General features: G+C 38.7%; 1 protein-coding gene across 1 annotated transcript in view; it reads left to right on the top strand.

Annotated features, from left to right (window-relative positions):
* The window catches only part of LOC120527376 (cytochrome P450 1A1), a 37,146-nt gene extending 27,900 nt beyond the window's left edge, over positions 1 to 9,246 (top strand). The window contains exons 6-7 of the mRNA XM_039750723.1: positions 7,117 to 7,203; positions 8,267 to 9,246. Of these exons, the coding sequence (XP_039606657.1) occupies positions 7,117 to 7,203; positions 8,267 to 8,552 (373 nt within the window). The 3' untranslated portion in view covers positions 8,553 to 9,246. The remainder of the gene's footprint in view (positions 1 to 7,116; positions 7,204 to 8,266) is intronic.
* Positions 9,247 to 16,067: the final 6,821 nt, after the last annotated feature.

Here is a 16,067-nt window from a genome sequence, read left to right as displayed (position 1 = left end):
GATTTGAACCGGCAACCTTCCGGTTGCTGGTGTAGATCCCTAGCCTCAAAGTCACCACTCCACCCTAATAAAGTTAAGAAACATTTCAGATATTTTAGAAGAAAGTAATCATTAAAGTGAAAATTATTCTTAAATATACTCTGAATGCAATGCTACAAAAGACACCAGGTAATTGTTATAATGTTATACACTTTAAAATGTGGTGAAGCAATCAGGTATTTTCCTGATATCTGACAAATTATCTAATTAATTTATAAGACACTCTTCATTCAGGAGTAAAATTGTTGTTGCAGATATGAAAATAAAATTCAGCAAAATAATAGATGCCATAAGCTGTTTCTAGGTAAAATTAAACAAAAATAATGAAACTGTGATATGTTAGATAGTTTATCATGAGTGATTTTCTTGCTTTTGTTTTGCAGCAAATTTATTTCTTCAGTGCTATAAATGATTAATCCCTGCTATAATGAAATTGCAGAAAAAAATAAAAACATGCACATCTGCAGTATTTTTCTCACTGTATTGACTGGTCACTTTACTAGGGAAACTTGAAAAGCAAGATAGTCCCCCATTAACTCTGATAATTTCTACATTTGTCACAGCAGGTATTCTGCAAGGTTTTTGAAAGAGGAGTACACAAATACCAGCCCATGTTGACTCTATTGTGTCTCATAGTTTTGTCATGTTAGAGGTCTGTGGTTCCGCACTCTGATTAGCCTGTTCTAAAACTCAAACTTAAGTTCAGCTGCGTAGTTACATTGAACTCTTCTGACTGGCAACAGTGATGCATCACACTGTTTTCTTTGTTTTATTCTTGAAAACATTCCAGTACATCCCCAGGCTTGTGGCTTTGTGCATTTTGCCGCTCAAAAAGTCCTTTAACATACAGGAGCAATGCAGTCATGAAGGGATGCGCCTCATTTGGCACCAATGTTCACTTACCTTAACATGTTCAAAGTTAACTGAGGTTATGTTAGAAATACAAACCCCTATTGTCATACTGCCATCCTAAGTCTGTGTTGCTGGCATCTGTAGTATTGGTTCAAAATGTTTTCATTGTATGCAAGTTATCCAACCTGTGTGAAACAGCAAGAGCATGAGATTCTTCTCCAGTCCTCCAGTGTTTGTGCTCCTTAGCACAATGCAAAAATAAAATCTTGTTTTTCAGACACTTGTGATGAATTTACCTATTATTATATGCCACTTACTTGTAATTCTTCTAGTCATTTGTTTAGTGGTTGACTGTGTGCCTTCTATGAGTTTAGACAAGTAAGTGTTAGCCTTCATTGGCCTCAGAATTAATTTCTGACCACAACACAGCCAATGATTTAATGAATTTTGAGTGGCAGCCCATTCTCCACACATAGGTAGCAAAATGGATCTGATATTTCCAGGTTTCTTTTAATCCTGAAATCATGTCAAAGTTGTCACTCCTAAGAGGTCATTTAGCTTCAGCCAACCAACTCTAAAATCTCTACTATCATAAAACAAGAGCTGCTGTTCAGTAAGAAAGCTTGTGGAAATGTCTCAAAGCTTAGTGAAAAAGATCTTTCATCATATAAACACCTAATGCAAGATTATTTAACTGTTATAAGAAGGTGCCTTTAATATACCTTTGTTAATATTATAGTCTGTGCTTTATGATATGTGAGGTTAATTTTAAAGCCAATTGACTGAAGCTGAATGATTCTCCTGGAACAACAGAAACCCTACAATATCAGATTGGCCCCAATAGCCCTATTTGGTATAGAAACCTCAGCAAGATTGCTGTTCCTGATATATAAAATATATCATAACATAAAAAATACCTATTCTTACTACAGTATATTGTACCTGGAAAACAGATTATTTATCAGTTCAGTGCCTGCATCACAAATAATTGATATAGCTGGATGAATACAAATAAATCAGACCTGCAGTGCACAAGCACAAACTGACTCACTACAAGAAATGTCAATGTTAAGAATAACATTATAACAGATCTGCTTCTTGGGCCACATGAGGCACTGATATGTGTTACCATAGACTGCTTCCATATTCTTATTAAAAGTGACTTACAGTTATGTTTATGATTGTCCCAAAATATTCACAAATTTAGATGGGTCTGCTAGCCTTTTAAAATTGTTAAATTGTTAATAATTGTTAAAGTATTGGTGTGATACTTCAGGCTTCATACATTATATAGTTTATGCCTACATTTTGTCATCTACTAGTAGAATATAAAAAACATTTCTGTTTTAACAATGTCTTTACACAGATTACTGTAGAAACAGAACAGACATGAAATGCGTGTGTTCCAAACAACGATCTATTATTTCCACTCTAAAACTCCACTTCACTCCCAGCAAATCAATCAAGGCATGAGCTGGGAGAAGTTTGTGCACGTTCTAAGTCGGTGGGGGGATGGAACAGCCGGCTGCTTGCAGCCTGATTTTTATCAGCACATTTAGATGACAAAAGACGCTGGTGGAGAGCTGTGAACGATTTTAAGAAGCGATTTAAGGTGGGACAGATTTATACGTTTTTTCGTAGGCTCTGGTAATTCTAGTGTTAACACTTCTGAAAAGGCAGGAATAAAGAAAAACAAATTTGATTAAGTCTGTAGCTTGCTATTCAGAGAAATGTAGGCAAAATCAACAATGGTGTACTAAGAAGCCCCTCTGGGGGTCTTTTCTCCCCATTACTATCAGGCAATTCAATGCTTCCTCTAGTGCTGGGCAGTATACTTTGGTTTACACCAAAAAACGTTTATTTTTGTTATGATATGGATTTTTCTTATACCGCAACACTGGTTTAAATAGCCTAAACAACATTTGAAATGTGGCGCAGTGGGAAACTGTTTAAGTGGGGATCTTTTTCACTGCTGCACCGCTGAAAGTGGTGAAAATGGACAGAGAACATTCTGAAACTGTAGCTGTAGCAGACGATAAAGTTGAATATGATGACACAGAAGAACTTTTGCTGAAATAAGGAGCCATGTCTGTTGTCTGGAGAGTCTGTTGAACCAACACCATTGATAGTTATGACCGAGATGAGTTGACAGATCTCAATGACGCCAGGGTCTGGTGGAAAGTGCTCAAGTGCTTTTGTTAAAAAAAAGTCAAATATAAAACCAAAAGTGTCCATTGTGCAGTGTTCAAAAAAAAATACAGTACCCAAATGAATAGCAAATCCATAAAACCAGTGAAATTTGGGGATAAAATCCATAATAAATAAAACCATTAAAATACTCACTCATTTACAGCCCACCACCTTCTGTCTCCCCGGCACTGGCGTTGCTGGCGAACCCTCTGTAGCACAAACTCAATTCTGGCAAGTCGTCTTGGCTGCCACCACACTGCGCAGCAAGACCGTCCGAGGTCGGCCCACCTCCCGTCTTCCTTTGCGCTCACTCAGTTGCTCCTCAGATCATTTGGGAGTTCTTACATTTCGCTCGCCCCACTCCACACGGCCCATAAATATATGTCTCCGTGGGAGCAGCGCCTTAATCAAACACCACATAAAGCCAATGAAGCAATTCAGAACAATCGCACATGCAGGTGCAAGTCACCCCAATCACCTCATCAACTCTCTGCTGTTGTGCAGTCGCAACCACGGAGATGGACATGGCGAACTGGATTTAAAAACTGGCCATATTTTTTTTTGAAGCCTTGGACCCCCATTCCACAAATAGCATTATAAATGCAAGTTGCAGTTTTATTATTTATGTACAGGTAAAATTCCGTTACAATGAATATCTTTACAACGAAATTTTCATTACGACAAAGTATTTTTATGGTCCCAACAGTTTCCCCATGTGACGCGAGTCTATAGAAATCTCATTACTACGAAGTATATTCAGCAGATACTTTCATTACAACAAAGTGCCCAAAAGACCTTGAAATGCCTGAATGAATCATCCACAGAGCAGTTAGTTCTGTGGCAGCAACTCAGTTGTGCACAACAATCCCCAAATAGAAACATTGTAGTTTTTATTTCTTTCTTCAAACTTTCCTTGTACTGTTTTTTTTTTTTTTTTGCCTTTTTTTTCCTGCGGTTTTCAGTGATACCTTTCGCTTATTGCTCGTGAACATTTGAAAAACATCCATTGGAATTTAACTCATTGTCCCCCTCCTATAGAAATGGCAGACACAAAAAAATGATAACTGTTCATATTAGAAAAAAATAACTTTACATTTTTGCAGCTCTCGATTGCAGCAAAAAGGAAAAAGACTTTGTCAGTAAATTCGAAAATTCGCCATCGACACTGTCAACTTTCTCAAAAGACCTAACAAAAAAAGAAGAAAACTCTTGTGTTGCAAACGTATGTGAACTGCTGCATTTGAAGATGTCGGAAAAGTAGTTTTTATGTGGTTTAATGATGCTCATTCAAGTAACATTCCCGTTAAGGTGGCACTCATTCAAGATAATGTGAGGTTTATAAACTCTCTTGGGACCTCCCCCAACCAGACATCACGCCAAAGAGTGTTCTGAAGTGCAATCTCCGCGTCTGTGGAAGAATGTTTATCTGTTGCAGGGGCAACAGCAGGCTCACAGCTATGCTGCTCTCTCTGCCAAAGCAAACAGAAGAGATATCGATGGGTGATGCAAGGTACATTGTAAATGCAGGTAACGGGATTACTTAGTCACTGACCTGGCCACGACCCTGCCTGACTGCTCATGTTTTGGAGTGCAAGACAGGGACTTATAGCTTGACCCTGATCTTTTTTGGTTTGCTTCTGTGTCGCATCACTGCAGCTCTATGAACCTGTTGTTGCCCTGCCACGGAAACAGACAAACAATCCTACACAGACGCAGCAATTGCACTTTGGGACGCACTTCAGCATGTCATTTCTGGTGGGTGGGGAGTAGGGCAGAGACTTATGAGTTCAGAAACCTCACAATTTGAAGAAGAAAAGGATGATTGATTGATAGCTGTGCTGCCCACAACATGCTTCCACATTTAGATAAATAAATGAATATTAATATTAAATAAATAAAATTTAATTCCTCCCACTCAATTGCACAGCAGTGCTTCAACCATTGGATTTGGGCATAATTCGCACCCTGAAAGTGTATTATCGCAAGGAAATGCTAAGAAATATTCTCATCAATAGAACTTGTAGGCAGGAGGAGATTAAAATTAACGCAAAAGAAGCTATTAAAATGATTGCAAACGCCTGGATGCAAGTTAAAGAAAGCACTATAGTAAGAAATACAGAAGCTCATTACAATGAAATTTTCGTTACAACAAAATATTTTTTAGGTCCCTGGGAGTTCGTTGTAACGGAATTTTACCTGTACAGTACAATCCCTCTTAAACGGCCACCTCGGGACTGGACCCATGGCCGGTCAATCAGATGCATACCTATTTTCATGTAGAAAAATATTTCTAAGGTATGTACTGTACCTGTTCGACGTTCCTGAAGAAACCATATCCACAAGGCTTCATTCACGATTTCGCACACAGGTTTTTTTCTTGTACAACCACTGGACAGATTTTTATCAGACTCCATTTTCGAACAGAAATCCTCAATGGAACGCCTGTCTCTTCGCCAGTCGTTTACCGTGCTTTTCCCAAAACCAAGTTCGGCACAGATTTTTGCCACCGATTCACTGTTATCCTACTGCTTTAGGGCCTTAAGACGCGTATCCATTGAAACTACAATTCATTTACGTTTGTACTCATCATAAGGGGAAACAGTTCGGTAAAAATTCAGATAATACTCCGCCCCCTTCTCCACTTTAAATTCCGAGAATTTTGGGCGGTTCGGTGGCAACTGGACGACAGTCAACTCGGCGAAAAGACAACTCGGCAAAAGACAACCGGCAAAAGGACGCCAGCCTTCTAAGGAAGTATAGTCAGCTCTGTCCTTTCTTACACAGAGCGTCAGTATTGGCAGTACAACTTGGCGAAATACAACTCGGCAACGTCCTTTACCAGTTAGGTAATAGTTAGGTTCAAAGAGATTTTTTAATTATATTTAAATGACAACATGATTTAAAATGTGGAAAATAAATTTATATAATCGATGAACAAACTTTATTCTGCAGTTGGAAAAAACTCTATTTTACATTGTCTTCTGCAACCAAAATGGTTAATCCTTTATATAAATTATATTGATTGTAATCGTATGACAGTGATATTTAGAATACAAAAGGTGACCTGTGAGTACGGCTTAAGGAATATCTTTACTCTCAACATATTGGGACTCTCATAAAGCAGGTGATTCTGTGGATTTTCCGGCACCCTACATTGTCATTTAAATACCATTAAAAAATCTCTTTGAACCTAACTGGTAAAGGATGTCGCCGAGTTGTATTTTGCCTAGTTGTACTGCCAATACTTATGCTCTGTGTAAGAAAGGACAGAGCCGACTATACTTCCTTAGAAGGCTGGAGTCCTTCAACATCTGCAATAAGATGCTGCAGATGTTCTATCAGACGGTTGTGGCGAGCACCCTCTTCTACGCGGTGGTGTGCTGGGGAGGCAACATAAAGATGAGGGATGCCTCACGCCTGGACAAACTGGTGAGAAAGGCAGGCTCTATTGTAGGCATGAGCTGGACAGTTTGACATTCGTGGTAGAGCGACGGGCACTGAGCAGGCTCCTGTCAATAATGGAAAATCCACTGCATCCACTGAACAATATCATCTACGGACAGAGGAGCAGCTTCAGCGACAGACTGCTGTCACTGTTCTGCTCCACTGACAGACTGAGGAGATCGTTCCTCCCCCACACTATGCGACTCTTCAGTTCCACCCGGGGGGATGGGGTGATAAACGTTAACATTATACAGAGTTATTGTCTGTCTGTTATACCTTCATTGTTATCACTTTAATTTAATATTGTTCTTTATCAGTATGCTGCTGCTGTAGTATGTGAATTTCCCCTTGGGATTAATAAAGTATCTATCTATCTATCTATCTATCTATCTATCTATCTATCTATCTACTATGAATAATTACATTTTTCTACTTGGTCTTGTTTAAACCAGCATATTTTGTTACAAGATTATTTCACTGACTGGTGGCTAGAAATTTACAAATAAATTCACAGTTGAATTTAATAATTAAATCTGTTCCACGTGTATTTTTTCAGTATTTTCTATTCTTTTGTACTTTTTTGTTTTACAGTACAACTGCTGACACATTTCTAAGTGGCTATTTTATTCCAAAAGACACTTGTATCTTTGTCAACATGTATCAAGTGAATCATGATCGGTAGGTGTAAAGATAAAGTACAACTGTTTTTATTTGTAAAACACTTTCTTATTTTCAGTTTCATGTTTTTATATATACTTTTGTGTTTTTAAGGTATTCTGCTTGGTGTAAGATGCAAAACATAATAGGATATTTTTAATGAAATTTACCGCTTGTGCTTTATGGACCACGCAATAGTTAGATCCGCTGTTTCACAGATTTAGCATCCAGAGTTTAAACCCTGTGCATAGTCAGTATGTATGGCGTGATCTCCACTTGCTTGTGTTATTTTTATTAATGTGGCTTCCTTCCGACATTCAAGTAGGTGTATACATTCAGTTAGGTTGGTGTGAATGTTGGTGAGTTGGCTTTTCAGTGCAATGGCACTAATTACATCCTTGGTTCTCACCTTGTGTCTGATGTTGCTGGGATAGACTCTGCTCCTTCACAACCCTGAATTGGATTAAGCAGTTTTGACAATTTTATGTTTTTAGCATGTTATGGAAAACATTCCATGAAAGCTTTTAATTTTTCCACTGATACATAATGGAAATAAAGCTACATAATTTTAGATCTTACAGTAGCTGATTATAGCTGTTCTAAAGTTAATTAGAGAAACATTAAAAATAATTAAATGTCCAGTGTACTGAGCTATTTGATGTGATACACTGTATTTTATTAACAAGGCTTACATCTTTTGAATAAGTTTATTACTACTAATTACTAATTTAATCACTAAATAACTGTATAATTAAATAATTATTGTACGGTACTGACAATATGTACAGTATACTTTTTTCAGTAAGTTATTAGCATCTTACAGTAGCTGATTATATATGTTCTAAAGTTGATTAAAGAAACATATTCAGAAATAATGAAATACGTCTAATGTGAGCTATATGATGTGATAAACTGTATTTTAATAACAAGGTTTACATCTTTTCAGTAAATACATAATTAGCGAGTTTGGAATATGGATTGATAGATGGTATTTCTCATACTCCTGCTTAGCGACCAAATTTGTTGTAACATTAATAAACTGGATGTCTTGTAATGAAATCCTTTGTTAATTTGTTTATTGTAGAGACTTGTGGAAAAGCCCAGAATTATTTATGCCTGAAAGATTTTTGGATGAACTGGGACAACTGAACAAGGAAGCTGTTGAAAAACTGTTGTTGTTTGGAATGGGACTTAGAAAATGTATGGGTGAACAAATAGCTAGAAATAAAATATTTGTTTTTCTCACAACAATACTGCAACAAGTAACACTTCAAAAGAGGCTTGATGATAAAATTTACCTTACACCACATTTTGGGTTGGCAATGAAGCCAGGACCATTCTGTTTCAGAGCTGTATCTCGAATTCAGTAAAGTCATGAGCCGTAACTTCACTTACTGTAAGAAGATTACTGTTACTGAAGACAAAAATGTGGTTATATTTATGAACCTGTACTGTATTATTGATTTGTAGTTTTGACACATATCTTCTATGCCAAGAAGTGTGAATAGTTCTCCTGTTACATAAACATATTGGATATTTATACTATATAAAGTATCCCTGTTTTTTTAATAAAACATACATTTTTGATATATTCTTATAAATGCTGTGTACACCTTTTACTTCTTGGCTAGTGAATGTCTAGAATATCTGTTGAGCTATGATATTGACAAAGATATGAACATAATATAATAGTTTATAGCAACAAAGAGTGACAAATTTGACATGCTGTGTTTATTATTTGATTTAATGTTCAATTTTACCGTAATTCAAGTATTAATTTATGGTATAACTTAAAATGTAAGTTCAACCCTTCTTGACAGATGGGTTTGTTATTACTGGCAAGGCTTGTTTCAGTACCAGACACCCTTTTTACCTTTTGTATTTTGCCTGAAAAGGCTCATTTTCAGTGTGATTTAAAATTCACAGAACATCTAACTGATTTTACCACCTTTTAACAGGTTTGAACATGGCATAGTATTTTAACCAATTTTGTGTTAATTATAAAAAATTGAAAAATACAAACATATATATATCTATACTAATAAAAGGCAAAGCCCTCACTGACTCACTAAATCACTGACTCACTCACTGACTCATCACTAATTCTCCAAGTTCCCATGTGGGTAGAAGGTTGAAATTTGGCAGGCTCATTCCTTACAGCTTCCGTGCAAAAGTTGGGCAGGTTTCATTTCGAAATTCTACGTGTAATGGTCATAACTGGAAGCTAATTTTTCTCCATATACTGTAATTGAGTTGAGCTGGATGGCCATGGGGGGCGAAGTTTCGTGTGACATCATCATGCCTCCTACATAAGTAGGTAGAGAACAAGGAAGACCTCCAAACAGCGCTGAACAAAAAACGGCATTTCACAATTGAGAAGGCAGAAAAAGATTACAAAGCAAGTGATGCATAAAAGCGTATTCATAAATACAAGCATATTCATAAGTACAGCGTGAACCGTAAGTTTACATTAAGTTTATAGACACACTCCCGCTGCCGTTTGTCATGCCTACAGCGAATGACGGTATTCGCGACATACAAGTTTACTGAGAAGACACGAGGTATAAACGAGACTTTGAATGACTTTGTAACGGAGTTAAAATTGCTGTAGCAAGAAACTTTTAAGTGCCGGGTCTTACCTAACATTAAATAAACACATCCTCCAAATATGAACCTGATTGCAAGAAATAATGATGATCAAATCCTTGATGACAGCAACACTCATAATGGTCACAAAACTATTACTTTGACAATCATGTTACGTTATTTTTAAAATGTTTCCTTTTCTTAGCACAAGCACAGCTGAGAAGCTTTGATGCATGTACTCCATAATGCGTTAAAAAAATAACGCATTTAATCACAGTTTGCATTCCAAGCACAGGGGAACTTTTGTCAGTGCATGATTTCCTGGTATATCGATTACATTTATGCACACATCAGAGCTACAAAAATGTAAGAGTCGAAGAAAGCGCGTTGCTGGGACTAATCGGAGGCAAATTTCATTTCAAAACACTACCCGACGGAAGCCTTGATAAAAGCATGGTTTTGTGCACACTGAAAAGCAAGCAAAATTAGATGCATTACAGAAAGCGGACTTTGTGGCTCTTCCTGGGGATCATTGGACTTCCGTGACCGTTAGTAATTCTAATTACATCTAATTACAAAATGTTCAATGATCACACTGTTTTAGCCTAATGTACAAAATAATTTTGGCTAAGGTTACTCAGAGTTTACAGGTGAAGCTGGTCAAATTACATTTTATATTTCTGCCTTATTTTTTTAAGAACAAAAACTGCACTTTATGTTGAAATTTTTCTTATTATTATTTAAAGACAATACCATTCTGAAAATGTACTTAAAGTACTTAAAATACCACTTTATTGGCTTGGTAAGCTCAGTGACCCCTGACATACATACACAGGTGAATCCCATAATGAGAAAGAGTATTTAAGAGGGTCAATTGTAAGTTTCCCTCCTCCTTTAATTTTCTCTGAAGAGTAGCAACATGGGGGTCACAAAACAACTCACAAATGACCTGAAGACAAAGATTGTTCACCATCATGGTTTAGAGGAAGGATACAGAAAGCTGTCTGTTTCCACAGCTAGGAACATATTGAGGAAATGGAAGACCACAGGCTCAGTTCAAGTTAAGGCTCGAAGTGGCAGACCAAGAAAAATTTCGGATAGACAGAAGTGACGAATGGTGAGAACAGTCAACCCACAGACCAACACCAAAGACCTACAACATCATCTTGCAGCAGATGGAGTCACTGTGCATCGTACAACCATTCGGCGCACTTTACACAAGGAGATGCTGTATGCGAGAGTGATGCAGAGGAAGCCTTTTCTCCGCCCACAGCACAAACAGAGCCGCTTGAGGTATGCTCAAGCACATTTGGACAAGCCAGCTTCATTTTGGAATATGGTTCTGTGGACTGATGAAACTAAAATTGAGTTATTTGGGCATAACAAGGGGCATTATGCATGGAGGAAAAAGAACACAGCATTCCAAGAAAAACACCTGCTACCTACAGTAAAATATGGTGGTGGTTCCATCATGCTTTTGGTCTGTGTGGCCAGTGCAGGGACTGGGAATCTTGTCAAAGTTGAGGGACGCATGGATTCCACTCAGTATCAGCAGATTCTGGAGACCAATGTCCAGGAATCAGTGACAAAGCTGAAGCTGCGCCGGGGCTGGATCTTTCAACAAGACAACGACCCGAAACACTGCTCAAAATCCACTAAGGCATTCATGCAGAGGAACAAGTACAATGTTCTGGAATGGCCATCTCAGTCCCCAGACCTGAATATAATTGAAAATCTGTGGTGTGAGTTAAAGAGAGCTGTCCATGCTTGGAAGCCATCAAACCTGAATGAACTAGAGATGTTTTGTAAAGAGGAATGGTCCAAAATACCTTCAACCACAATCCAGACTCTCATTGGAACCTACAGGAAGCGTTTAGAGGCTGTAATTTTGCAAAAGACGGATCTATTAAATATTGATTTCTTTTCTTTTTTGTGGTGCCCAGATTTATGCACCTGCCTGATTTTGTTTGAACAATTATTGCACACTTTCTGTAAATCCAATAAACTTCATTTCACTTCTCAAATATCACTGTGTGTGTCTCCTATATGATATATTTAACTGACATTTTATATCGTAACAACCAACGATTTATACAGGAAAATAATGACTATTAACAAGGTTGCCCAAAGTTTTGCATCCCACTTTATATATATATATATATATATAACTGCGGTGGGTTGGCACCCTGCCCAGGATTGGTTCCTGCCTTGTGCCCTGTGTTGGTTGGGATTGGCTCCAGCAGACCCCTGTGACCCTGTATTCGGATTCAGCGGGTTAGGAAATGGATGGATGGATGGATGGATATATATATATAATGTGTATATATAATATGTATATATATGTATATATGTGTATATACAGTATATATGTAGATATGTATATATATATGTATATATGTGTGTGTGTGTGTGTATATATATATATATGTAAATGTATATGTATATATATACTGCTCACAAAAATTAAAGGAACACTTTTTTTATTGGGCCTGGCATGAAATCAATTAAACCTGTCTGATAATTTTCTGGTTGGTTAAGCAGCTGAGGTCATTGTTAATCACTTTCAGCTGTATTGGTGTTCATGGACTTAACGACAGGTGCACTAAAGTGGCAACAATTAGAAAACCCTCAAAACAGGACTGGTTTTACATGTGGAGGTCATTTCAAGTTTCTCCCTCTTGATCTTTTTGGCTGGTTTTCCACTCGTGCTAGTTTTGGCTTGAGTAATTATCTCTACTGGCAGTATGAGGTGATTCCTTAACCCTACAGAAGTTGCACAGGTTGTCCAACTTCTCCAGGATGGCACATCCACACATGCTGCAGCAAGAAGGTTTAATGTGTCTCCCAGCACAATCTCCAGAACATGGAGGAGATTTCAGGAGACTGGCTGTTATTCTCGGAGAGCTGGACAGGGCCGTAGAAGGTCCTCAACCCATCAGCAGGACCGATACCTGCTCCTTTGTGCAAGGCGGAACAGGCTGAGCACTGCTCGTGCCCTACAGAATGACCTCCAGAGGGCCACTGGTGTGAATGTCTCTACCCAAACAATCAGGAACAGACTTCATGAAGATGGCCTGAGGGCCCGACGTCCTGTAGTGGGCCCTGTGCTCACTGCCCAGCACCGTGGAGCTCGACTGGCATTTGCTCAAGAACACCAGAATTGGCAAGTCCGCCACTGGCCCTGTACTTTTACAGACGAGAGCAGGTTCACCCTGAGCAGCTGTGATAGACGTGAAAGAGTCTGGAGAAGACAAGGAGAACGATATGCTGCCTGCAACGTCGTTCAACATGACAGGTTTGGTGGTGGGTCAGTGATGGTCTGGGGAGGCATATCCATGGAGGGACGACAGACATCTACTGCGTAGGAAATGGTGCTCTGACTGCCATAAGGTATCGAGATGAAATCCTTGAACCCATTGTCAGACCCTACGCTGGTGCAGTAGGTCCTGGTTTCCTCCTAATGCACGACAATGCCCGGCCTCATGTGGCAAGAGTATGCAGGCAGTACCTGGAGGATGAAGGAATTGAAACAATTGAATGGCCTTCACGATCCCCTGACTTAAACCCAATAGAACATCTGTGGGACATTATGTTTCGGTCCATTAGGCGCCGCCAGGTTGCTCCTCAGTCTGTACAACAGCTCAGGGATGCCCTCATACAGATCTGGGAGGAAATGCCACAAGACACCATCCGTCGTTTCATTAGGAGCATGCCCGACGTTGTCAAGCATGCATACAAGCTCGTGGGGGCCACACAAGATACTGAAAAGCATTTTGAGTAGCAGAAATTAAGTTTTTGAAAAATGGACTAGCCTGCCACATCTTCATTTCACTCTGATTTTAGGGTGTCTACACAATTGAGCCCTCTGTAGGCAGAAAACTTTTATTTCCATTAAAAGACTTGGCATCCTTTTGTTCCTAAGACATTGCCCTGTCGTTATTTGTATAGATATCCAACTTCATATTGAGATCTGTTGTATCTAACGTGTTTCTATAAAGTGTTCCTTTAATTTTTGTGAGCAGTGTATGTATATGTGTATATATATATGTGTATATATACGTATATGTGTATATATATGTGTATATTTATGTATATGTGTATATATATATGTATATGTATATATATTGTAATGACCCGGCAGTCAGCGCTAACAGCCTGGTGCATTATGGGTAATTCTTTAGAGTTTACTTTTTATGTTAATTAAGCAAGGCAGTTGATTTCTTTTGTATTAGAGATGTTATGTGTTTATGTCAAGTTAGTTTGGGTGGGTTTGGTTCATTTGCAGCCCAGTTATATAAAAGTGTAACAGTTACCATCATGGAGAAAGATGTCTTTATGAATGACCTTGGCAATAACTTGCAATGTGTTAAGCTTTGTTTTTGACTCTCTGCTCTATTAAAGAGGTTATAAAGGACAGAGCTGTGTCTTGCTAGATATTCCATCTATGCAATTATTTATGGAGACACTCGGGGTCGTGCGGTGTATGGGACACGAGTGTTCGCCTGTTTAATGAGCTAGGTACAGCTGCATGTATGGCGCTGGCATTCCGCTAGCCGATAGCTTGAGGGAAGTGCGCAGCAAAGTTCAGCTCCGAGAACTTCAATACTCAACTACCAGTTGTTACAATATATATTGTAATAATCTCAAGAGGAGACAGCACAAAGGTTTGGGGTTTTCCAGCCCCGTATATTGTAGACGATCCACAATAAATCAAAAAGAAAAAGCAGGTCAAAATATAAACTAAACAGTTCATATGCGCGATGCCGAAACATGGCGTTGGCGGCCATTTTATGAGGGAGGAGCCGGAAGTGGAGGAATGCTGGGAAGGAACCGTGAGGGGTGCTGGGATCGATGACGTCAGGACAAGATGGCGGAGGAAGGGCGGAAGTAACGTACTGCGGGCAATGCCGGCTTATGGCGGCGGAGCGTCTTTTTTTTCTGCTAGAAAGCACGGAGAGAAAGTTAGTACCCCACCATTCCCTGCCGGCGAATGTCTTCCCAGGTGTGTTAAAATCAGTCCGCGGTCTCCTACTCGCGCGTGCGTAACATGATATATATGTATATATATGTTTATATGTGTGTGTGTGTGTGTATATATGTATATGTATATATATATATATATGCCAGCAACACTCATGACAATGACAACACAATTACATTGTCAATCATGTTACGTTATTATTAAATGATTCCTTTTCTTTTCATTACTTCTTTAACACACTACTTCCCCGCTGGGAAGCGCGGGTATTCTGCTAGTATATATATACTAGCAAAATACCTGCGCTTCGCAGTGGAGAAGTAGTGTGTTAAAGAAGTTATGAAAAAAAAAAGGAAACATTTTAAAAATAACATAACATGATTGTCAATGCAATTGTTTTGTGACTGTTATGAGTGTTGATGTCCTCAAGGATTTGATTATCATTATTTCTTTCAATCAGGTTCGTATTTGGAGAATGTGTTGTGTTCAAGTTACATTTCGTGTTTGTCGACCATTGTAAAGATAACAGGTTTCATTCATCGAAGTGTTCACTACCCAAATCGGTACTCGTGAATCTAAGGGCTCATTTATACTTCACGCAACGCGACGCATGCTGCAGCGGACGCTCCTGCTACGCAAGCGTTGTAGTGTTTATACTTGCGCGCGTTCTTTACGTAAATCTGGAGGACTCCACCAGGTGGCAGTGCGAGATATTATCGTGGTGAGAACATGTTCGGCTTCTTTGTTTTGTGAATTGCCTAGAACACCTATTAAATTCCGATAACACCTTACCGCAATATCTCTGAAAAGGATGCTTATTGATTAAATCCATAAACCCAGGGATGTATGTGTCCATTCCAGGAAGCATTGGGCACGAGTGAGAAACAGTCCCTTGACGAGGCCTCAGCTCATCGCAAGGTGAATACAAGCACACACATACACTAGCGTCATTTTAGCGGCACCAAATCCCCAAATCTGCATATCTTTGGAAGGAAACCGGAGCACAGTGTGGAATACCAGCAACATAACTCCCTGCGAGACAGCAGTGCTATCGCTCTGCCACCGTGACACCCCATGTGTGTAATTATTCCCCCATGTGTGTATTTATTAACAGTATTCATTATTTAAACGAAATTATATGTAAAATGTAACATACACATTTTAATGCATTTCATCATGAAAGTGATATCAAATATAAATCTAAAGATTCTAAATGTGCAGAGAGTTGGAATATCATACATTTAATGTGTTCTGTTTGGTGATCTATTGCTGCTTTCCGCTGCTGAAGCAAAATGCCGACATACAGATGCATTCGTGGTGC

Source organism: Polypterus senegalus, chromosome 4, assembly GCF_016835505.1.
Source record: "Polypterus senegalus isolate Bchr_013 chromosome 4, ASM1683550v1, whole genome shotgun sequence".
Classification (NCBI taxonomy): domain Eukaryota; kingdom Metazoa; phylum Chordata; class Cladistia; order Polypteriformes; family Polypteridae; genus Polypterus; species Polypterus senegalus.
Note: the sequence above shows the minus strand (reverse complement) of the source record. Positions and strands in the feature narration are given on the sequence as shown.